The sequence below is a fragment of the Hemicordylus capensis genome, chromosome 1 (assembly GCF_027244095.1).
Source record: "Hemicordylus capensis ecotype Gifberg chromosome 1, rHemCap1.1.pri, whole genome shotgun sequence".
In the NCBI taxonomy this organism is placed as follows: Eukaryota; Metazoa; Chordata; class Lepidosauria; order Squamata; family Cordylidae; genus Hemicordylus; species Hemicordylus capensis.
The window spans coordinates 430,860,764-430,884,875 of NC_069657.1; the positions used below are offsets into that span (position 1 = coordinate 430,860,764).

The 24,112-nt window shown below is 44.9% G+C and overlaps 1 protein-coding gene across 18 annotated transcripts in view; it reads right to left on the bottom strand.

Annotated features, from left to right (window-relative positions):
* The window catches only part of TTBK1 (tau tubulin kinase 1), a 179,179-nt gene that overhangs the window by 41,852 nt on the left and 113,215 nt on the right, over nt 1-24,112 (bottom strand). For 17 of the 18 annotated variants that reach the window (XM_053312882.1, XM_053312863.1, XM_053312842.1 and 14 more), the window contains 4 exons: nt 18,958-19,112; nt 14,702-14,921; nt 13,288-13,463; nt 9,978-10,536 (listed from right to left, as the gene is read on the bottom strand). In XM_053312882.1, coding sequence (XP_053168857.1) covers nt 9,978-10,536; nt 13,288-13,463; nt 14,702-14,921; nt 18,958-19,112 — 1,110 coding nt within the window. Of the gene's footprint in view, nt 1-8,676; nt 8,738-9,977; nt 10,537-13,287; nt 13,464-14,701; nt 14,922-18,957; nt 19,113-24,112 lie in introns of those variants that run through there. The other variant, XM_053312957.1, reaches the window with a different exon arrangement.

Here is a 24,112-nt window from a genome sequence, read left to right on the forward strand (position 1 = left end):
TAAAGTAGCCTGCCGCTTAACCCGGGTTCTGGGTGCAAATGTTTCCCAAAACTGGGCTAAATGATCATGTGTCACACTCGGGGGGCTCCTAGTAACCCTTGGGGAGAGGGGGCTCCCCAACCATTATTGGGGGATGGGGCATGACATAGGGGCACTTCCCTGAGCCTCACCTCTGGAGCTGTCGAGTAAGCCCGCAGGAGAGCCGCCAGTCGTCTGGGCGGGCAATCCGCCCACCCAGTTAAAGATAAGGGATCGTCTGCGGGGTGGGTCAAGAAAACCCACTCTCCCTGCAGACCTCACACTGCTTGTCTGAAGTGCCCCGTTGTTTGCAAGGGAAAGACCCATGTCTGAAATCCTGGAGAGTGGCTGGCAGTCAGTGTAAACATACTGAGCTAGAGGGACCTGACAAGGCATCTGCATAAAGGCAGTATGTCAGTGAACAACCATTGCTGGGGAGGAACAGCAGGAGAAGACTATTGCCTTCAAGCTTCAATTGTAAGCTTCTCTCAAAGGCAGCTAGTTGGCCATGGTGGGCCTACTCAGGAGTAGGAAGTGACCAGTTCAGGCACCTGCTTTGAATCAGGGCCAATCTGAGTTCCAGGAAAGGGTGAGGCTCCTAGCTCCTACATAACCCCTCCCTTTGCAGATTCCCCAGTTCCTGCCTTGAAGACCCAGCTATGGACAGCAAGCCAGAGCACAGTGTTGTCAGGTCTAGAGCAGACACTGACCTAGCTGATGTTCTCCTCATATCATTCACAGGGTGAGTGTGGGGGGAATTATGCCAGTTGTAGCTTCTATTATCCTTACAGCATTATGACCCAGGAATTCTTAGCAGGCAACAGGGACCAAGGTGAGGCCAAATTTCATATACTGATTTAAAACTAGATAGGGAGGAAAACTTGTGAATTTCAGACCAGAGTGAAAGCTATCTCATTTTGGCTCAGGCTCCATAAAGCTGGGAAATTCGAATCTAAAGCTGATGCCTTAACAGATGTGCCACGTGATTAGTAATGATGTTGTGCAATGTCACAAACAGTTCTTGCTTTCAACTTGTCCTCCATGCACCCACACTTTTTCTTGGTCTTTGAGGCCCAAATCAAGATGAGGAGGATGGAGTTTTTGGCAGCAGCCAAGATGTCCCAAACTCTCCTGGTCCTGTACTGCTGTATGAAGCATCTGGGACATTGCAGGGGTTTTCCAACTTAGATTGCCAAATGTAGTTAGACTACAACTCCCATTATCCCCAGCCACTGCCTTGCTATATTCTACAGCAAAACCCATTATGATACATTCCCAGATCCAGAGTAAGAAACTTGAACTCTCACGTCATTCAATGGCATATCTTCCCTAAATGCCTGCTTGGAGGCGGTAACAGGCTGGATGAGGGATAACAAACTGAAGCTGGATCCAAATAAGACAGAACTACTGGCTATGGGGGGGTTGGGACATGCAATATGGTTTAGATCTGCCTGTTCTGGATGGGGTTTACACTCCACCTGAAAGATCAGATACATAGCCTGGGAGTGCTCCTGGACCCAAAGCTCACCCTAGTTTCTCAGGTTGAGGTGGTAGCCATGAGTGCTTTTTATCAGCTTTGGCTAATTCATCAGCTACATCTATTTATAGAGGTGAATGACCTTAAAACAGTGGTACATATGCTGATAACCTCCAGACTTGACTACTGTAATGTGCTCTATATGGAGCTGCCTTTGTACGTAGTCCAGAAACTACAACTGGTACAGAATGCAGCAGCCAGACTGGTCTCTGGGGCAACATGAAGGGACCATATAACACCAGTTTTGAAAGAACTACATTGGTTACTGATAGGTTTCTGGGTGAAATGAAGCCCTTAACGGCTTAGGACCAGACTATTTAAGAGAACGTCTCCTCTGTTATGAACTCACCCTCCTTTTACGATCTTCTGGGGAGGTCTGGTTGTAGTTGTCATCAGCTTGTCTGGTGGCAACTCAGGACCAGGCTTTCTCTGTGGCTGCCCCAGGGCTTTGGAACATGCTCCCTGCTGAACTAAGAGCATCTCCTTCTCTGTTTGTTTTCAGGAAGACCCTCAAGACTTTCCTGTTCTCACAAGCTTTTAATTAGAATTTTAATAATTTTAATAATTTGCTTTATATTGTTTTTATTGTGTTTTATGTATTTTAACCTGTAATTTTAACCTGGGATTTGTACACTGCTTAGAGATTTACATATCAGGCAGTATAAAAATATGATAGATAGATAAATCATTCAGTCCCTTGAGTGACAAGGCAAGCCCTCTGGGGCACCATGTGATCCCCTTCACCTGCTGGAGTAGTGTCCTCCTCACCCTCCTCCTCTGGTGTTCTGTGTACCAGCTGAGGCTTTAAAAACAGAACTGGAAGGGACCAGAGACTATAGAAGACACTAGTGACTCCAGCATCTTATATAGTCTATGGGGCCATCCTCTAAGTTTTTAGCATCTAAGTCTATAGTCCCTAACAGAAGAGAGGGAAGCTAGTGACAAAGGAGCATCAAATAAGCTTTCTCCATGAACTTGGGACAAGCTCCGGATGGTGTTGCCATACAGCTTTTACTGGAGTGCACCATAAAACTTCCTCCTGTTGAGTCAGGATAAGGATGATGAAAGGTGCTAGAACAGAGCCCCCTCACAACTGCTCCTGCTCTGACAAAGAACTGCCTTTTTCTTCCCAACAGCTCTCTAGGTCGGGTGTGCTGATTGGCTGAGCCCTGGAGTTCACCAGTCTGTCAGTCAAGACAGGGTTCACTTCCAGTTAGCTCTTTAGAGGGAGGGGTGGTTGATCACTACAAGGGGCAGCAAGCTTATTTATGGCAGCCAGAATTTCCTATATATTATAGAACTTAATAAATAACTTTTCAAATAGTCATTTTTAAAAAAAAACTATCTTTAGATCTCTTTGATGTACACTACCAACAGCTGTCTATTGTGCCTTTCTGGTGTTGGCTATGATAGGGGCACTGCATGTCCCCCTCCTCTGTGTGTGTGTGTGTGTGTGTGTGTGTGTGTGTGTGTTGCGGGGGTTAGTTAGGGTGTGTGTTTTTTAATGGGGAAGCCACAGTGACTCCTCTCTCTTCCACCTTCCTCATCAATATGGCATTACCTGCCCTCCTCCTGACACCTTCTGAAAATGGGAAGGGAAGGAGATGCCTCTGAGGGACTTGGCCGTGTCTCCTGCCCATCCCATCTTACGTATCACTGTGGTGGCATTGGCAGTTCTTCTCCTCTCATCCTTAGAGTGTGGCAGAAGGCTGAGCTGCTGCCACCTAGTGGCAGCTCCTCTTATTCTCTTTCAGCGAGTTTTCCTCCCAAGGCCCCTGTGCCATCATGAGGGCCTCTGGGAGGAAGCCTATTTACAGATGAGAAGGGCAGGAAAAGGCAATGTCGCAGCAAGTCTCTCGTACCATTGCTGCCTTCTCCTATCTGCCACTCCAGCCATAAATGGGAATGCTTCCTAAGGTTCTGGGGATGTTCCCACTTTCTGATAGAGAGGTGGGTGAGGTGGCAGTGCAAGAGACTGACAGTGGCACTGTCTTCTCCTTTTTGTAGTAGTAGTACTCCTGGCATCCTCCATATGCCAGGGGACACAGGGGTTGGCCATGTGGCTTCAGACTAGTGCCCAAATTGGTCAACTCCTTGTAATCTGGCACAGCATACAATTGCTGGCATAGATTTCTAAGAATCTCAGTTTTCATGACATACAGAGCAAAATTTTAGCCCTCATGGTGTGCAAATGCTCTTTATATGTCACACAATATGTCTGCAAAATGCTTTTCGTCTCTCATCCACCACACAGCCCTACTATTTTAAAGCACTGAGATATATTTGTTGAGTTTGTGAAGTTAAAAAAACACTGGTAAGATGAAAGTAAAAATTAAAAATGTTCAACAATTGTGAAAAGGGTATTTCAACATTCTTGTAGTTAATCACTGAAGCCACAGGGAGAGAAATTTGGTCATCAGCTTAAATGCACTGAGCTCTTATTGTGAGCCAGTGGCTACAATCAGCTGACATCTTCATGATATACCTGTAGGCACCATTTCTTTACAGAGGAAGAGCCTTTGTTCATCTATGTGACAGGGTTAAATGTTTGTACAAATTTGCAAGATTCCCATATAAATAGTCCACTTCATGCTATTAATAACAAATTGCACATAGCAGCAGCATCTACTGAAATCACAAGTTGAAGCAGTTAGAGCTTCCTTTAGGCAGATTTACAGAAGCAGGATTCAAGTCCCAAATGATGGTTGTGTGTGCATGTGTACTCAGGCTGACCAACATCCTGCATGAGTCTAGCCTCAGGTTTGCCTTTCTTTGCCCCCTGCCACGATAAAGATTCAAGTGTTGCACTCTCCCCCTCTGTGTCACTGTCAAAACTCAACAAAGCTCTCCCTTTCCCAAAGCCCACATATTCCTTTTTTCAACTATGTACTAAGAATTTTTTTTTGTAACTGCACAGCATGTGAAGGAAACCAGATTCATTTTTCAGAGCTGTCTTTGGTTCTTTAAATACATCTGTAAATCTAAGCAGTGAGAATTAGGAAACAGAAATCATTCAACCAAATGCAGCAGTGGCTTGATTCATGGAACAGTCTAGCTCTTGGATAAATAAAGCAAGTATTGGGGAAAACAACTAGAAAAACATAACTGGGAACAAAAGAACCAAGAACATAGGCAGGCATATTTGACAGACTGGTGAAGAACTGAGGCAATTTGTTTATGTTAGCAGGGTAACTAGGAGTCATTTAGAATCCTCATCTCTCTGTTGTCCAATAGATAAGATTTTTCCTATAACACTTAGCATTTACATAACACCTTTGAGCACTCTAAAGAGTTTCACATATATTATTTTGGTAATGACTCATTTTCTTTAGTTGACCACAAGGAGTGCTCTCTGATGCAGGAAGTCATTTAACTTTCCCCCGATTTCCAGCCTAAACTCTCTGAATGACAGCAATACTTGGCAAAACGTCTGCATTAGAAGGAAACTGAATAGGTATTTCTATCTGGCCTAACAAAAGTTATTATGCCAACCAAATCTGACTCTCTTTAGCTGAAATAGGTTGACTATGTCATGGCTCCACTCATAAGGGAAACAGAATCCAACCCCAGTCATCAGCCCACACCTCTGAGATGTCAACCAGAATCTCCTGGGTGTTTTCTGAAGTATGAGATTTGCAACAGGTAAAGCGTTGCAAAGTGTGACAGAATAGTGCAACAGTTTAAAACTGAGAGTAAAGCGTTATTCAGTGTTTTGTTGTAGGCTGGTGGTCATTCATATTTTTCATCCATTACATGTTTTCAAGGCAGGACTGACCATTTTCTCCTTGAAACATGTTTATCTGCCCCTCCTCCTGCTCCATTTGGGCCAATGGAGTTGTAGTGGGAGGTGATGTGAATTTTTTGTTGTTGCTGTAACTTCTTGGTTGCCTTGCACAAATCCGCCAGCAGGGGGAAGAGCCGTCCCAAAACAAAAATCTAACTTTGTCTTGCATCACTCTAGTTTTGCGAAAGAAAAATCAATGATTGAGGCGGGGGCGGGGGGAGAGAATCCTGTGGTGAGCCAGGAAGGGGGAAAGACAGGAACTGGCATGCCTCCAAGTAAATAAATAGGAGGGAAGAGGCAGAGGGGAGGGCAGCACTCCTCCAGTGAGGGTTTATGGGATTGCACAGAAGTAAATTAATCATGATTCAGTTCAATGGGCTTCCTTTTAAGTAAGTGACTGTTCTGTCTCCCTGGTTCCTGCCCTTTGCCTTGTAGTAACCAAGTGGGATTGCACAGAAGTAAGTGATTTAGTTCAATGGGCTTCCTCTTCAGTAAAAGGTGCACAAGAAAGGGGTTGATTCAGAAATCTACTCAGCTGCTCTCTCCTCCCCTTCTGTGTTGACAAGTTCAAGTTATATTGGAAGCAAGTGGAGGAGGAGGGAGGTGTGGGGTTTGGGATCTGTGGGGAGGAAAGGAGGGGAAAGCCGAGATTTCTCCATGCTTGTTTCTCTCCCCATAGTGAAGGGACAGAGGAAGCAAGCGCGGGGGGGGGGGGGGGGGGCAATACTGCAACACGCTACAGTGCATTAAATGCAAGGCAAGGCTCCTTACAACAGAAAAATACAGCTACTTTTGCAGCGCATTTACAGTGTTATAGGCCAAAAATGCAACATTAAAATTTGAATCAAGGCATGGGAAATATGAACGGTACCCTGCTGACAACACAGCAACACCGATGTGGAAACACGGGCAATATGGAGGGGCGCTTAGCAGATATGTTGCGAGTATGTTGCAGCGTGTAATCTGGAAAACGCCTTGAAGATCTATCCTAGTGACCACAAGAAGCACCCAGCATGCTCCCCAGAGGCATAAGCACAGTAGAAGTGCAAGGCTCCAAGTGCAGGCCCTTCAAGGAGATGTGCCCTATCCAGGGGAGGCAGAGTCTGCAGGGCCTGCTCCAGTAGATCAGGGTTCAGTTAGCTGAGCTTCATAGGAAGCAAGCTGCAAGTTGCCAGGCTTGGATCTATCTGTAGTCTTGCAACCCTAGTCCAGCCAAACCAGCTATCTGTTGCATTGGCTGCTGCCATCCTGAGGGTCTCATCTGGCTAGGCCATGCCTGTAAGGACTTTGCCCTGCCCTCCAGGTCGCCACTCAAGGGCAGTGGTGCTCTGCCTGGCTTCCCATGTGGGGAGGTAGCATGGCCCTGGCCTCTGCACGTGTGTGCACAATGCTGGGCAGAGCACTGCTGCTTGAGGTAATTTGCAGGTGCTGCCCTAATGCTGGTAAGCGCCTGTTGATTTATTTTTAAAGGTGCCTCTGATTGCTGCTGCCCTCACTGGCCACTACTGGACTCTTGTTATCCCATCTTCACCACTAAATAGGCTTTGGGTCCAGAGCCTCACCTATTCCTTTAATACACACACTTTTAAAAACAGATTCATTTTTCCGTTGAGCAACGAGAGTGTTTTGCCCTTGCCCCTGCGGAGCAATTCAAAGAAAAACCAACTCATGCAGATCAGGGCTGGCTCCTCTCAGGAGGCCTTTGCTTAAGATGGTTCCATAATTGCTTGGGAGTAGTGGAGGCGTTGCTGACTGGGAACAGAGGGGAGAAGGGCATGCAAGTTTTACAAACAAACCATGCCTCTTTGCACCATCACAAACAATCTTAGGAGACAACACAGATGTGACTTTGAAGGGTCATAAACAGTGCAAAATGCATCTGAAAAGGCTAGGTCTTGAGTCTTCACTGTCAGAACCAAAATGGCAGAAACAATAATCAAATAATGGGTCCTTTAACTGATCTGGGACCCAGAAAGTACCCCACCCTGCTAAGCTCTGGTGGTAGCTATACATGCAACTGAACCTCCCCAGTGTTTTTGTCACCAGTGGCATTTTTAGGTTAGTCCAAGGGGGCATGTGCCACCAATCAACTACTTAGTGCCCCTGTTCTGGACACCATTAGTCCCCTGACCTCTCCTTGCTGGGCTACTTCCTGGAAGTTCTTCACACCTGGCTTTTAGTTCACATCTCCTCTGGAATGGAGGTGTACATTCACATATCAGCCAAATTTACCCCAAAGTCCCTGTGAGCTATCAGGGAGCACTTCACACACAATTCAAGTTTTTCATTGCACATTAGAGTGTAGCCTGATTTATATTTGGGGTTAAAATCCACTTCTTGAGTTGGTCTTGGGGGGCAACTTTAAACTCGCAGAAAACCCACAGTAAAGCCTGCTGTCTGGGAAAGCTCCTGGTGCTGGCTGGCTGGCTGGGTGTCATCTATACTGCCTCAGCCAGTGGAAGCTGAGCTCATACGTGGGGACACATAATCATGGCCAACATCAGGCTCTCTACAGGCCTTACTGGATGAGCTGTAAAGAGCACTAGGCAAAGGCAGTGAAAGTGCTCCTCCTTGAGGGCCTGCTCTCACTGGACGGAGTGCTGCATTCTAGTCAGCACAGAGGGAAGGAGGGAGACGGGCTGAGCTGCCCCATCGTCACACAGCCTCAGGAGGTAGAAGGGCACAGAAAAGTTAACACTGCATTAAAATGGGGCTTTTGTGGAAGAAGACAAAATATTTGTTAGGCAATTTGTGCTTTTTTGCCTGCCAGTTCAGAATGAGGGTAATGTTTTCTGTATCCAATTACTCTCATTCTAGATGGATAACAGGATGGAACAGTGTTTGCCCTAAATGCATGTTGAGCAGAGAAGGGGCACGTGCAAAAGAATGGCTGCTTTTGTAGCAGTTTCCCACCACCTAAGCAATGCAGGAGATTCCCCCAAAGTAAAACTGCCTTAATTCACAAGCCCCCACCCACTGCGAAAGATGTAGGGCCATTTTTGTTAGCAAAGAAAAAGGCTGTAAAGTTGGAGAGTGTGTTTTTGCTCAGCCCTAGCCACAACTGTCAGGAGAGCTCACAACTCTGATCCTTCTCAAATTGCAAAGACCCATGCATCCTCAAACATTCAAACCACAAGCAGTTTATATACCAGAGTCAAGAAATGTCAGGTCAGAATTGACCTTTAGTTTGTAGCAGCAGATGAAACTGCCAGGAAGAGCTGATTCGTTATGCCCAAAGCATTACTCATGAAACTTTACCCATACCACAGTGCAATGTTATGAAAGCCTTCTCCAGAGATTGTTCTGGTTTTTCTCAGGTACATTTCCTAGCAGTGTGGATGTTGGAGAAAACTGATAAGCCAAGCTTCACAAGTTCCTGCTTTTGCTCAAAGGTGTGTCTGCAGCATGAAAGGAGGGAGGCAAGTGGGCTGAAACTTCCTGTTTTCACACAGCCTTGAGAGGGAGTTTCACAAGCAAAGTCTAACATGTCTTGGTGAGCGGTTTAGTTTGGGAGGTAAAAGCACTGGGGCTCATGTCTGCCCGGAAGTAACATTAGCTGATCTGCAAGCCTTCCCTCTGACCTTTATTTATTTATTCATTCAAAATATTTATACCCAGCCCTTCCAATGCAATATCACTCAGGGCAGCTCACAAAATTAGGAAAACAATATAAAATTAGTAAAAACTAACTGGAAAAAGGATCCAATTAAAGCCAAATTTTAAAACGGAAAGTTAGAAAGTTATCTTTACCCCTGCAGGTGTGGCTTTTCTGGTTACTGAAAGTCCGTAGTGAGAGAAATGCATTCTGCACTTGCTCAGAGTAGCCTCTCTCTATTGAAACAAAGCCTACTCAAATGTGACTGGGCTGAATCTGTATTATTCTCCATTTCAGCCTTGCCTCCAATTTTCCTCCCTTCCTTCTATTGGATCCTTGCCTTTTTAGGATGTTCAGTTGTAAATGCTTAACTGCTATAATGGATTCACAGCTGGATGGAGATATACAACAGCAGCATATTCTCTTGCAGAGGGAATGCCCCTGATGTGTCGGTGTATAGATTTGGGATTACCCAGTACTTTTGGATCTCTGCCATCTGGCAAATGCTGCTGGAATGATTGCCTTGGAGCCTTTCAATCTTACCAGGTTCTGTAAGTTTGTTAGAATAGATGAAGTCCTTATCTGAGTGTCTGGGAAAATATCCATGCATTTGCAAGGACTACCAAAGCAGCATTATATTGCATCTGTTTATTTTTCAATAAACTCTACCATCTAGCCTTGTTTTTGTAAGATAAATTGTGGCCCAGTTAAATTCCTCCCAGTCCCCCTCATCCTATGGAAATGTAACAGAAGAGCCAACTGATCAAGAAAAACTGCATTGTCTGTTCTCCTTTGCACCCACACAGGTCTGTGTAGACCTACTTCCAGTGGTGGTGTTAATAAAACATTATTGATGCTTGTGCTATAGTTCTAACATCAATAACATACCTCTGGAATCTGGTGCACAAGGGTGAGAAGTATATTCACTATAATAGAATAGAAGCAGATTTTCTGGATGAGATGACTTAACTAGACTAGACAAACACAACAGAGATGAGGGCTAGCGAAAAATGGATGAACTGTGTTTCTTTTACATGTCTTACCTGTCTCTCAGGACCAGTAGGCTCAGATTCCCGTCTCCGTGGTCTGATAGCTGGTGCTGAATGTAAGGGGGACTGTGTGGGGCTTCCTGGTTGCTGTTCATGTTTGTTGTCAGATACTGTCTGACAATGCCCTTCATGTCTGTGGGAACTGTCCTCCTCAGCCACAGGCTGCATACCCCGGGTTCTCCCATCATGTATTTTCGGCCTGACCGCTACTTCTATTCCAAATCGCCTCCTCTCCTCGCCCTCTTCAATGGGTCTCAGTTCTTCAGGCTCTTCATCTGTTGTTCCGGATGTGCTCGGCTCAGCACCTGGGTGGAAGTCCTTCAGCTCCGTTTCTTTATCTATTATAACCCACTCTTTGCTGTCAAAGTCCTCCTCCTCAGCCAGGGGCACTGATCGGAAAGCATTGCTCAGTGCTTCATGCTCCACAGAAGCAGACACATCCATCCTGCCGCTTGCTTGCCTGTCTACCTGCCCAGTGTCAATGGACAGCATCTGTGCCGGCTGGGAAGAGCATACAAGCCGTGAAGGAGAGCCAGGCAAGTCCACTCGAGACCTGAAAAGAAAAATGGAAAGCCTTAGGGACTCATTAGATATCAGCTCAAAACTCAAATATCACAAAAGTCTGAGGTCCATTTTTTAATATGGTAACATCACCAAAAGGAAACTGTTCCTGTCACTCGTAATGGCAACTCTTTCTTCTGAATGCAAGGTCCACAAGGTTAAATCTGTTATTTATCATGTCCTTAAGACTCATCAAAAACATAGTGCTAGGGAACCTTCCCCTCACCCCACTTGCCCTGCCTCTCACAGAGCATTCCAGCCACAAAGATTAAACAACCAAAACAGCTGTATTGTTTGATTAAACTTCATTAGCAAATCAAAAAAGAAACTGCGAAAATTTGGCGGGTAATTAAGGTCAGTTACCGTACATACACAGAAAATAAAAGTAAACACTCTAACACAGTTTCTGGCTAAAATACTTTCCTTATCCTTTCTTTTCCTATTGGTAGTTTATCTAAGAAGCCTCTATGCTGTAGGCTTCTAGGCCCGACTTCTCAATCTTCCTGAGAGAGAGTGTCTCCAGTGCAACCTGCTCTCTCCACCTTCAGGACCAGACTATGTAACAGAACCCCACCTCTCAAAAAGAGGGGGGGGGGAATCCGTTTAAAATTGCTTGGTCTCAGGCTGGGCCCTGCTACCAATCATGATCCTCCTGTGGATTTCTAGGTCCTGTTAACCCATAGCTACCCACTACAATGATATAGATACCATGAATTATTTCATGAAACCCACTTGCATGTCCCAGACCACACAGTTTTGGGTGAGCAAATTCTGTTCTACCTATAGTCCTGATAAAGGGGGGTGGTGGATATGGGTCCATTCTGAACATAAATATGAAGCATTTGAAAGGATTTCAACATGCTACTTGCTAACCCTATAATTACTCTCCACAACAAAGCAGCTGTTTGATAGTTCTGTCCAGACACTCACTTTTTAAATTTTTTTTGAAAAGTAACACTTTCGGACAACAGAACAAGTTGTTCTAGTAAGAACCAATCAGCCTACTTTGCTTTCACTGTCTCTACAGCTGAACCGCCATCTTGAATTGGTGTGGATGACAACATCACAAACCATGCTGTTGAGGTATCCCTGTGTGTCACTCACTGCAACTGTACCCAATTTGGTTCAGATGGGTTAGGCAGTCCATAAATTAGCCCGCTTGTGCCTCAGATGTTCATGTGGTCACCATTTTTAATTGGAGTGGATGACATCATCACACACATCATTAGGGCATCCCTATGTGTCCCTATAGCTGTAGCAAATTTGGTTTTAATTGGTTAGGTGGTTCACAAGTTAGCCCATTTGCACCTCAAAAGTTTATGTGTCCGTCATCTTGGATTGGGGTGGATGATATCACAAACTACGCCGCTGAGATGTCCCTACAACTGTACCCGATTTGGTTCATATTGGTCCAGGTGTTGCAAAGTTGATAAGAGGGGACAGATGGACACACACACAGAATGCCAGGTGATCTCATAAGCCTACTGGAAAGTTGGCTAAAAAATCATCAACATTACAGGGACAATTTCCCACATTCATTTTAAAAGTGTCCACTTAAAGTGTTTTAGTTGCACTCAGAACCAACTGCAATAATTTTCCAAAGTGCAAAACAATGAATTGCTCTCAACTTTGTTCTTTGAAATGGCTGCATTATCCCTACTGACACTTTGAGCACAGTATGATGCTAACATATGGACTATTCCAGTCCAAATTGCTAGTTCAAAGTTATAGATTGAAAGAGGAGTTGTACAAATGCTATGTGGTTTTCATGACTTCCTGCTTCTAACTTGATAAAGAAATTATACAAAACTTCCCTATATCTATATCTTTATCTACATCTATAAATAACAAACATATTTTTATACCACCCACGCCCAAAACTTACATCTCTGGGTGGTTTACAATATTGCAAATTTATCTGATAAAATGGAAACAGAAGTAAAATTACCTCTGAGTAACCTGAATAATCGAGTCATATGACAGAGCTTTAGAGACTTAAATATTCAACATGAAATTAAGTGCCTCCAATAAAATAGCCAATAAGAGCACCAAGTGTGTAAGTGGCACTGCTGGTGAAAGCCTAATGAAAACACTTGGTGTGCCCAGTCTAAATAAATCAAATAGTATAAAATGTCCCTCTTCTATCTTAAGGTTAAGTGACTGCAGCAAATTAACATATCTCCCTGATATTAGGAACCTTCTAATTTGTCCTGGATTTCTAGAACTCTCTGATTTCTGCAAAATTATCATACATGTTAAAGCTGCACTTCCCTCAACCATGCCGATCGCAAAAGCAACCATGATCATGCCTCCAGCATTTGCCTCTTCAAACATTCTGTGAAGGGAGTGGGGAGACAGAGGCTTCTTGGATGTCGGTGCTAGGGAGAGGACTTCCGAGTATACTCTCAGACACTGTACAAAAGGACAGCATCCCTTTTTTAAAAGCATCTAAACAGTTTGATGAAAAATGTCTGTTTTTCACCACACTTTTCAAAAAACCTATTACCAAGGCTACTATTTTGATGGTGCATCTAGACCAGGCCTGCTCAACTTGGGCCCCCCAGCTGTTTTTGGACTACAACTCCCATAATCCCCAGCCACAGTTGTCAATAGCTAGGGATTATGGGAGTTTTAGGTCAACATCTGCAGGAGGGCAGAGTTGAGCAGCGCTGATCTAGACATACTTTTGAAGCTCAAACAGGTAGGCCCTAAGAGTTGGCCCATTCATGTACAGCAAACAAACCTTCTCTCGTGCTGATCCGCTTTGCCATCAGCAGTGGAGAGGCGTTCTGACTCAGGGCTATTCACACGACGATATCTCAGCGAACGCCCTTGAGTGGTAGGGGAGTCTGGTGCAGCACGCACTGGGGAACTGGGGCACACACCACTTTTCTGATCTTCTTCTGCCAAACACTGTGTCTGTGTGAGAGAGAAAATCCAAAGGAGAACATTATAAATCATTATAAACATTATAAGTCCAGCCACAAAAAGCACCATGGAGTATATGAGATTGCCTGCCATCTGGTAGTGCTAGTTAGCAATAGCACTAGCACTAGCAATAGCACTTACATTTATATACCGCTCTATAGCCGGAGCTCTCTAAGCGGTTTACAATGATTTTTAGCATATTGCCCCCAACATTTCTGGGTCCTCATTTTACCGACCTCGGAAGGATGGAAGGCTGAGTCAACCTTGAGCCCCTGGTCAGGATCGAACTTGTAACCTTCTGGTTACAGGGCGGCAGTTTTACCACTGCGCCACCAGAGGCTCCTAGTTAGCATCTAATCCTGTGGATTTCTAGGCCCTGTTAACCCATAGCTCTCTCTGTGTGTGTGTGCGTGTGTGTGCGCGCGCGTATGTGTGTGTGTGCGCACGCGTATGTGTGTGTGTGTGCGCGCGCGTGTACACACACACACACACAGAGATCAAGGGCCTGCTATGTGTATCACGTTAGAACATAAGAACATCTCTGCTGGATCAGGCCCAAGGCCCATCTAGTCCAGCATCCTGTTTCGTACAGTGGCCCACCAGATGCTGCTGGAAGCCACAGGCAGGAGTTGAGGGTATGCCCTCTCTCCTGCTGTTACTCCCCTGCAACTGGTACTCAGAGGCATCCTGCCTCTGAGTTCTTTATCTATGCACCTGTGACTAAAAAGATGTTCACACTTCCGTGCACTCATTAACGGAACACATAAGCTTACCAACACAGAATTTAACCTGTGAGCTAGAAAATGTAGCAAGTAATGCTGTCCTCACGGATGATTCTGAATTAGAGCAAGGGCTGACATGCCACACAGAGTTTGCAGCAATCCAGAATTAATGGGACACCTACTATAGATCATCTCTGTTAGTCCAAGAAATGCCAAGAGCCCTCATGTTTGATGGACCACTTACACAGCAAGTAAGAACAATCCCCTCCAATGCATGAATCAACAAAGTCAAATTTTTATGTCCTGTATCTTGCAGAAAGCCTAACTAAGGAATGATGATATCCTCTTCAACTCCACAATTCTATCACCTTTACCCCCAATCAGAAGTTTTAATAATGATAATTAAGAAACATTTTACAGGCTTTATCATATTTGGTCTCTCAGGTTTCAAGGCAGGAAGAGGAAGGGGGAAAACAGTGCACATTCAAAAAGGTCAAAGGAATTTACTTTGCTGATGCTGATCCTGAGTTTGTTGCGGTTCACATCCGTCTCTTCCCAAACCTCTCCTTCATTGAAGGCAATGTTTGGAGTCTGGCCCAAGTTCTCTGCTGGCCGGCCAGGCAAGATTGGGGGAGCATTCTCCTGGTCACTCAGGTGCTCTCCTTGCAAAACATCCTCCGTGTTCTCACGAAGCAAATCTCCAGGAACTGGGGTGACATTAACAACACTAGAGGAGAGACAACATATGAAAACATCAGATCAAAAGGCCTCTGTTGTGCATTGAGCATTAGGAACATTGTGGAGAAAAGGATTCCCCTTAGACCCTGGCCAGATCCCCCATTTTGTTGCTCTGGCTTTCAAACACCATTTCATTGTAACTGGGAAAATCTTCCTGTATCATTCAAAACTAGCTGCTGGTTAATAGTTGTCATCCTGTAAGAAACATAGGGACCTGCCTTATACCAAGTCAGACTATTGGTCTAGCTAGCTCAACACTGTCTACACTGTCTAGCAGCAGCTCTCCAAGGTTTCAGGCAGGAGTCTTTCCCAGTTCTACCTGGGCACTTTCCAGATATAAGACATCATAGCACTATATTACAGCGATTAAATTCGAAACAAGGCATTGGAAATCTGAACAGCACCCTGCTGTCAGCGTAGGGACTGCGGTGTCACAACACAGGAAGTGTAGAAGTACACTTCAGAGATACATCCTGACTCTGCTGCAGAGTCTAATCTAGAAAGCGCACTGGAGATGCCAGGGATTAAACCTGGGACCTTCTGCGTGCAAAGCAGATGCTCTCCCACTGAGCTATGCTTCCATCCACTAACTAAAGTAGGTGTAATGGGCTTACTCCAGCCCCAGGTCAATGTTTCATAATGGACATGCCGGTGGGGAGCGGGGGGTGGGGGGAGAGGATAATTGGCAGAGTGTCTCCAGTCATTCCAACTTCACACATACACAACTTCCACATCTAGGGTCCTTCCAGAAAAACTATACAACATGAAGAGCTTGCACACAAGTTGGAGGCAAAAGCTTTCTCAGCCTCCCCACACTCCTAAAAGATTGTGTCTTCTTTCCCAGTGGGACGTGACACACTGTTTAGAGAACTAGCAGCCACCTTGCGTGATTTCCACAGTGCTAGCTGCTAGTTAGCAAGAATAACCCATTCCTTTTCAGTAGTACTTTTCTGGAAAATGGATAAAAGGGTGGGTTATTCACGAAAAGCAGGAGCTGTGGAAATTGCACAAGGCCCCTGCTAGCTGTATGGATAGCCTGTGAGATCCCACTAGCAAAGAAGATGCAAGCCTTGCCCATCGTTGGGCAAGGTGATTGAGAGAGTGGTGGCTAACCAGTTCCAAGCAGTTTTGGAGAAAAACGATTATCTAGACCCATTTCAAACTGGTTTTAGAGCGGGCTATGGGGTTGAGATGGCCTTGGTCAGCTTGATGGATGACCTTTACCAGGGAATCGTCAGGGGGAGTGTGACTCTGTTGGTTCTTCTGGATCTCTCGGCAGCATTCAATACCATCGACCATGGTATCCTTCTGGATCACCTAGGGGAGTTGGGGATAGGAGGCCCTGCTTTGTAGTGGTTCCGCTCCTATCTCTCAGACAGATTCCAGATAGTGGAGCTTGGTGACAGTTGCCCTTCTAAATGGGAGCTATTATATTATATGGATTCCCTCAGGGCTCCATTCTGTCACCAATGCTTTTTAACATCTACATGAAACCGCTGAGTGAGGTCATCAGGAGATTTGGTGCAGGGTGTTATCAGTATACTGATGACACCCAAATCTATTTCTCATCATCATCATCAGAAAATGGCATTCACTTCCTAAATGCCCGCCTACGGGCAGTAATGAGCTGGATGAGGGATGACAGATTGAAGCTGAATCCAAGCAAGACAGAGGTGCTCATTGTGGGAGATCGGAGTTTGAGGGATGAGTTAGATCTTTCTGTGCTGGATGGGGTTATACTCCCCCAGAAGGAACAAGTACGCAGCCTGAGAGTGCTCTTGGATCCAGGCCTCACCCTTGTATCTCAGATGGAGGCTATGGCCAGGAGCACTTTCCAATCAACTTCAGCCGATTCAACAACTGCATCCATTCCTTGAAGAGAATGATTCTTAATTCCATTCCTTGAAGATGAATGCACTCCAAGCAGATATCTGTAATTTAGGCTTGTTGTTGGCCTCTAAGAGAGCCATAAGACTTACTTGTTTGGCCTGGTCTTCTAAGGTTTTTAAATTGTTTTTATGTATTTTAATTGGTTTTAAATGGTTCTTAATTGCCTTTAAATTGTTTTTATATTATTTTAAGCAGTGTGTTTTTTAAATGGTGTTTATATATTTTTAAAATTTGTTGTGCACCGCCCTGAGCCGTTGGATGGGGCAGTCTAGAAATGCAATTTTTTTGTTTTTAAGACTTTTGGAGTAATGTGGAGGCTGAGTTAGCTCTCACTTCCAAGTTGCACACAAGCTCTTCATATCACACAGGCCTTTTGCTGTCTGGTTGGAATTAGCTATTGTATCCAGCTGTCTTCTTGTATCTCAAGCATTATAAGTCAAATTTCCAAAGCTACGCTGTATACACCAAACCCTTTCATGTTTGGGTATAAGAGAATGAAGCCTCTTAACCCCTTCAGTTCCTTCCCTGCTGAGGTGAGGCTCAGAGTTCATTTCTTGACAAGGAGTGAAGTTTTCTGAGGTTTGCCTTTGTTCCCGATTGAGACAAAGAGCAGAAGCTATGCTTTCTTAGAAACACTTACTTTAAACCACCTTTTTTTTTTGCAATTTTTAAGGGAATTTGCCTCTTGATCTGAAGAGCCAGACTACTGTAGATTTTAAGTCAGAATACAAAATATGCTTTGCTTTTATGCACTATTTTAACTTGCCTCATTCTGAACCTTTGATTGTAAAGTCTGCTCCTTTTTTGTAATAAAACAAGATTTTTATCCTTTTACTATAAAAATTAGACTATGCTAGGTTTTATTAATATAACTAGCCCTGCTTATGCTGCACTCTGTAGAAACTGGAGGAATGCCTCCTTCCCCTTTATGTTCTATAAATTATTTTCTTTGTATTGGTTTGTTCTGTGTTCCCTCTGGTTCTGTAAAGCTCTGCAGAAGTTAAAAGGTCGCAGTAGCCTCTGATTGTCAGCTAAGTCTGAGGTAAAACGTTGCATTGCTGCTGGGTTTGGGGGGGGAATGTATCTAAAGGATCTGGTTGTCTCCTGGCAGAGACAGAAGGTTCTGGTTGCCTGAGGTAGGAATTATCCTACCTGGCTGATATGCACTTCTTCAGGGGGAAGAAGTGAATAAAAAGAGAGGGTTGGAGAGGAGAGAGAGCAGAGCAGCAGACTGCTGTGTGAGCGAGAGGCTAGAAGGTTGGAAGACTGAGTAGGACAGGTTGAAATTGCTGGGGAATTATTGGCAGTGAGGGAGAGCTGGGCCTACTGGAACCTGCTAGGCCTTAGTTTAGAAGGCTAGCAAGCTTGTCTGTCGAATAGTTTTATACTCTTGCTTACCTGAATTTCCCCCTGTTTGTTTCTATATGGTTGGATTTTTGAAGGTTTTGTTCTAGTCAACTTATTCTTGTTTTTCACTATTTTACTAGTGTCTGTGTATGTTGTTTTGTTCCCACTTCATGCCTACTTGCCCTATGGATTTACCACACTACTGAGTTTTTAGTTATTTTTGAGAGACAGGGGTTAAAGCTAAAAATCCTAAACTGGTGGCAACGGGTGTTTAGCCAAGGCCTCACAGGAACATAAGCAGAACATGATGCCACCAGATTCTACAGAGGAGTATGCCCTCAGATGCCTTTCTGTATATCTTCTGTAGCTGTATTGTCCCTTTTTACATCACACCTGGAGATTACATTGGCAGTTTCTCAGACCCTTGTTCTCTCCATTGCCCTGCAGGTCAAAATCACATGGAAGCTGAACACTTCAAAGAAAATTACATAAGAGAAAATGATGAAGGTTTATCTCAGAGTGATCTGAGACAGCATTCACAGGATCTGCACTTGGATATACATCCAGACTGTCACATACTTTAAATTTCCACATGCAATTTACATATATAAATAGTATATAGAAATTTGCATATATAAATAGTACATATAAATGTAATCCACATTTTATCACTGGGATTTTTGTGCTTGTAAAGCACCCAGCAGACTTACAGGATGTGTGTGTGTGGGGGGAGTGTAATGAGATTCTGTGAATGATGACTATGTTATGGGTGTAAATATGTCACTTACCCAAACATGGCTGCTGTCTGCCTTGTGTTCTGCTGAGGTGGAGTGGAAGTACTTGTAGATAATAAAATATCTGTACCAGCTTTCTCCCAGTCAAAGGCCTCATTTTCAGTAATCCCTCTTTCCTTCATGCTGTTTTCAAATACTGTCATGATCAGCTAGAAGAACATTGTAGTAATAAGGCTGCAATACTGATCCACAATCAGAACTATTATTTAGAAAGGATTCCTTATGTATGTTTTTGTTTTCACCTGATATAGGACAACAAACAGTTAGTTCAAATCTTGCAGCCTTATGTAACTATCACTGAATACTGTAAGCCTGATTAAGGCAGTATCTCAGGTCATACCTGAGGGGGAATATCTTCTGCTCATGGTTCTGCACTTGCACACTACGTCCAAAATATCCCATTTGGGGTCATTTGGATAATATAGCCAGAAGTAGCCCTGCTGTGCAAATGCAGCGAGAACTTCTTTATTCCAATGAAAATTGGGTTCTTTTAGGTTGCAATCCTATGCACACTCTCCTGGGAATAAGTCTCACTGAATACAAAAGGATTTCCTTCTGAGTAAACATGCATAGTATTATGTTCTTAATAAGAGTTTAGATGTTGAGCTATTTTTGACTTTTTAATGGCCCGGCTGATATACATTTAAACAGGTTGCTCACCTGTAACTTATGATCTGTAAGTGGACATTCATAAACCTGGGTTCTGCGTTTGCACAGGACCTTATGCATGAAATAGCCAAGCTCCTCACGGTGCTCACACTCGGCGTGACAGTTTATTTTGGCAGTTGGTTCCTGGATGACCGCCTCCATACGGTGCTCACACACTGCCTCACACTCGGCGTGATAGTTTATTTTGGCAGTTGGTTCCTGGATGACCGCCTCCATATGACAATCATCCCACGAAGTCTTCCAGAGAGCACAGTTAAGTCTTTATCTATTCACTTACTGCTACAGGGAAGATGGGAGGGTCTTATGAATGTTTACAGATCACTTAATAAGTTACAGGTTGGCAACATGTTTATCTGTAGCATGAACCGTAGGACATTCATAAGCCTGGGTGTTTAGCTAGCTTTCCCAGGAGGAGGGAGCAGTAGGTTATTGCAAAATTCTCTTCAAGACTCCCCTTCCAACATTAGCCTCCACAGCACAACAAAGGTCAATTGCATAGTGTTTCACAAACGGTAGTTCAGACAACCATGGTGCTGCTTTACAAATATCTTCCATTTGGATCCCTGAGACATGTGCCGCTGATGTAGCATAAGCCCTAGTAGAGTGAGCTCTAATTGTGCTTGGTGATTCTACCTTCTACCTTGTATGCTAAAGAGATTAGTTCTACCAGCCAATGGGACAGACATTGCCTTGATGGCCCTTTGACCTAAGCCTTATAGGCTACAAAAGGTTGTTTCATCTGATGATAACCCTTAGTCCTATCTAAGTAAAATAAAAGTGACCTCCGAACATCCAATGCATGTAAAGATGTCTTGAGGTGTTGTAGGATTTCTGACTCGATGGCACACTTTACCTTTACGATATCCTGATTCAGGTAAAAATCTGACACTACCTTAGGACAGAACTATAGGGATGTGCACGGAACCACAGAAGCGTGGTCCGGCACTGGGGGGAGTGTGTCTTTAAGGGGGGGTGGTAGTACTTACCCCCCCCCGGCACTGGTGTTTCTAAAAACGTTCTTCGGGCGGCAGAGTTCCTCCCTGCCGCCCCTGCCCCCGTCGTTGTCTGAAAAGTATACAACTAGAAAGAGCTGGTGGTGCGTATTTGCCCTTCGCGGCGCGTGCGCTCGTCTCCGCCGCTGGCACGCATGCGCCATGTGATGTATGTGGTGCGTGCGCGTGCCAGTGGCACAGACAAGCACGCGCCGCGAAGGGCACATGCGCGCCACCAGCTCTTTCTAGTTTTACACTTTTCAGACAACGACGGGGGCAGGGGCGGCAGGGAGGAACTCTGCTGACCCAAGAACGTTTTTAGAAACACCGGCGGGGGGAGGGGGAAGAGCGGCGGGGGGAGGGGGAAGTACTATCACCACCCCCTTAAAGACACACTCCCCTGCCCTGCCGAACCACCGGAATTCCGAACCGGTCCGGAGGCCTTTTCTATGGCCCTGGACCGGTTCTGTGCACACCAATACAGAACAAAGGATCCATTCACATGAGCACCTTGTCAGAATAAAATTTGTATATGGTGAGTCAATTCTTAGACCTGTTAATTCACTAACTCTCTTTGCAGTAGTTATGGCTACTAGAAAAGCAGTTTTCAATTAAAGTAATTACCAAAATAAATGGTAGCCATTGGCTCAATAGGTGGCTCAGTCAAAGTTGAAAGAACCAATGAAAGGCTCCACTGTTCAAACGGTTGTCTAACCGAAGGATAAAAATTATTTAACCCCTTCAGAAATCTTTTGCAATCTGGATGAGAAAACACAGTCTTGCCATCCCATCCCTTATGTTTTGAAGATATTGCTGCCAAGTGGACCTTCAAGGAAACATTAGCCAAACCACTGCTATTGTCAGATATTAAAGAACTTGTCCCCTGCTTTGGCTAAAGCTGGACACTCCTGTCACCTCTCATTCTCTCCAAAGAAACAGACCTACATAGATGGTAGTCATCATAGTCATATGGTGAGCCTGGAGACATAGTGCAGTGAAGTTCTTGAATTCCAGTTGGTTTTCTACTGCAGCTGTGGTGGTGAAAACAACCCAGTGATGCAGGTCAAATCCAGTAAACGGAGCAGCTGCAGCGATGTGAGCACCATGTAAAAGTCCTGTGTACATCATCTGATGTAGAGGGATGACCCAAATGCTGTGTGCTTCTTGGAGAGTAATGTTTAGCTAGAGACATAGAAGGAGTCTTGGAACTGGTATAACATCCTCAACATCATATCATCACATCCTCCTCCTCAGCATCAACAGTCCACATCTAGTCCTTGACTTTAAAATCCATTAAATGTTGAAGCTGATGGAGTGCTTTCAGTAGAGTCTAACAGAGAAAGCATGGAATGGGTAACAACCTGATTTGGACCAACATCTTCCCCCATCAGAATTTCTTCTTTGGCATCGATGATCAACATCGACGGAGAAAGACGACCTTGAGAATGAGACTCTGTTCCAATCGATGTTGATGGATACAGCAATGGAGACAAGTGTCTCAACACAGTCACTGTTGACGCTGGCACTGGGTCTGAAGCTTGCTCTTTCAACACTGAGATAGACGTTGACAGTCGCTTTGATACCAGTATCAAAAGTGCTTGCAGCTTAGCCATCATGGCTTTCTCCTTCGACAGTGATGTGATGCCGATGTCCACTTTGGCATCAACAGTGGAGATGCCTGCACCACCATTTGAATCTCTGACAGGGACGGAGTTCAAAGAGTGGATTTCGATGTCAAGGCATTCGTCGACTTGTGGGGTCTACGCTTCTTCAATGATGACTCCAAAAGCAATTCCTCATCTGAGGATCTTTTCTCTTTTCTAATGTTTCCTGCGGTGACTCCTGGACGCAGACAAATGCTTCATAGCCCGGACTGGCCGAGTGGCTTTCAGATAATAAATCAAGGCTCGACGAACATCCAGTGAATGCATTGTGCGTTCCAGATGTGTAGATGGATCCCAGAAAAAGGTGGGTAGTACTAACTCCGTGTTCAGATGGAAGTCGGTTATTACTTTAGGTCTGAAGTCTGGGTCCAAATGCATGACTACTCATTCAGGATAGAACCTCGTGTAAAGTTCATCAATCCAAAGTGCCCTGACCTCGCTCACTCATTTTGCTGGCATGATTGCCACCAGAAATAAGGTCTTTAAAGTTGTGTGTTTTAACGATGCAGACTTCATAGGCTTGAAAGGTGCTTCTGTCAGAGAGGACAGCACCAGGGAGAGGCTCCATTTTTCCACAGGTGGTCTCACAGGCAGGTATAGGTTATTAATCCCTCTCAGAAAATCCTTACATCTTGGGTGGGAGAAGACCGTCTTGCCATCCCAACCGTCATGACGGGAGGATATGGCTGCCATATGTAGCTTGACAGATACGTTTGCAAGCCCACTCTGTTTCAGGCTGGTCAGGCAGAGGAGTACTGCCTTCAGGCAAGCTTCCCTGGGGCCATAACCACGTGATGCAACGTGTGCACAGAATCTGCACCATTTGTCCCTGTAGTTGTGCCTAGTAGATGATTTCTGAGTGTTAATAAGGATTCATCTCAGAAGCCTATCTTCCAAGCAGTCAGATTGAGAACCATGAGGTTTGGCTGCAGTACGCGGCCGTGGTCCTGAGTTGTAAAATCTGCTCTGCGAGGAAGCCTTCTGTACATGCCGTCGGATAGTCTGAGTAACTGTGTGAACCACTGTTGCCTTGGCCACCATGGTGCAACTACTATTGCTCTCGTGCCGCCTTGCAATAGCTTGGTCGCTACGCTGGACAGCAATGGGGTCGGTGGATAGGCATAAAATGTTCCCCGACTCCACCAATATTGAAAAGCATTGCCCTTGGAGCGTGCACCCACTCCCATCCTGGAGCAATAGAGGAAGCATTTTCTGTTTGCTACTGTGGCAAATAGATCCACTTCCGGTTGGCCCCATGAACTGAACAGCTGTGTCAGGATGTCTGGGTTTAGTTCCCATTCGTGCTGTAGAAGAATTTGGTCCCTGCTTAGTGAATCCGCCAGACAATTCTGAATGCCCTTGATGTGAATGGCAATCAGATAGATTTGTCGTGGAATACACCAGTGCCATAGCTGGAGACTGAGGTTGCAAAGGGACCAGGACACAGTCCCACCCTGCTTGTTCACATAGGCAATGGCCGTTGTGTTGTCCATCTGCAGTTGAATGACCTGGCCTACTACATGGCTCTGGAAAGCTACAAGGGCATTGTATGCTGCTAAAAGCTCCAGGTAGTTAATGTGTAGCCACACTTCTTGCCGGGTCCAACGGCCTTGTACCCTGAATTCCGCTAGGTGAGCTCCCCAGCCCAGCATCGAGGCATTCAAACTCACCATCAAGGTGGGCACAGGTACCAGGAAGGGAACGCCTTTTAGTAGGTTTGCTTCCTTTGTCCACCAGTCTGACGAGGACAATACCCTTTTCGGGACAACAACCCGTTTGGACTGCGGCTAGGTTTGTGGATGGAAGGCAAACAGAAACCACATC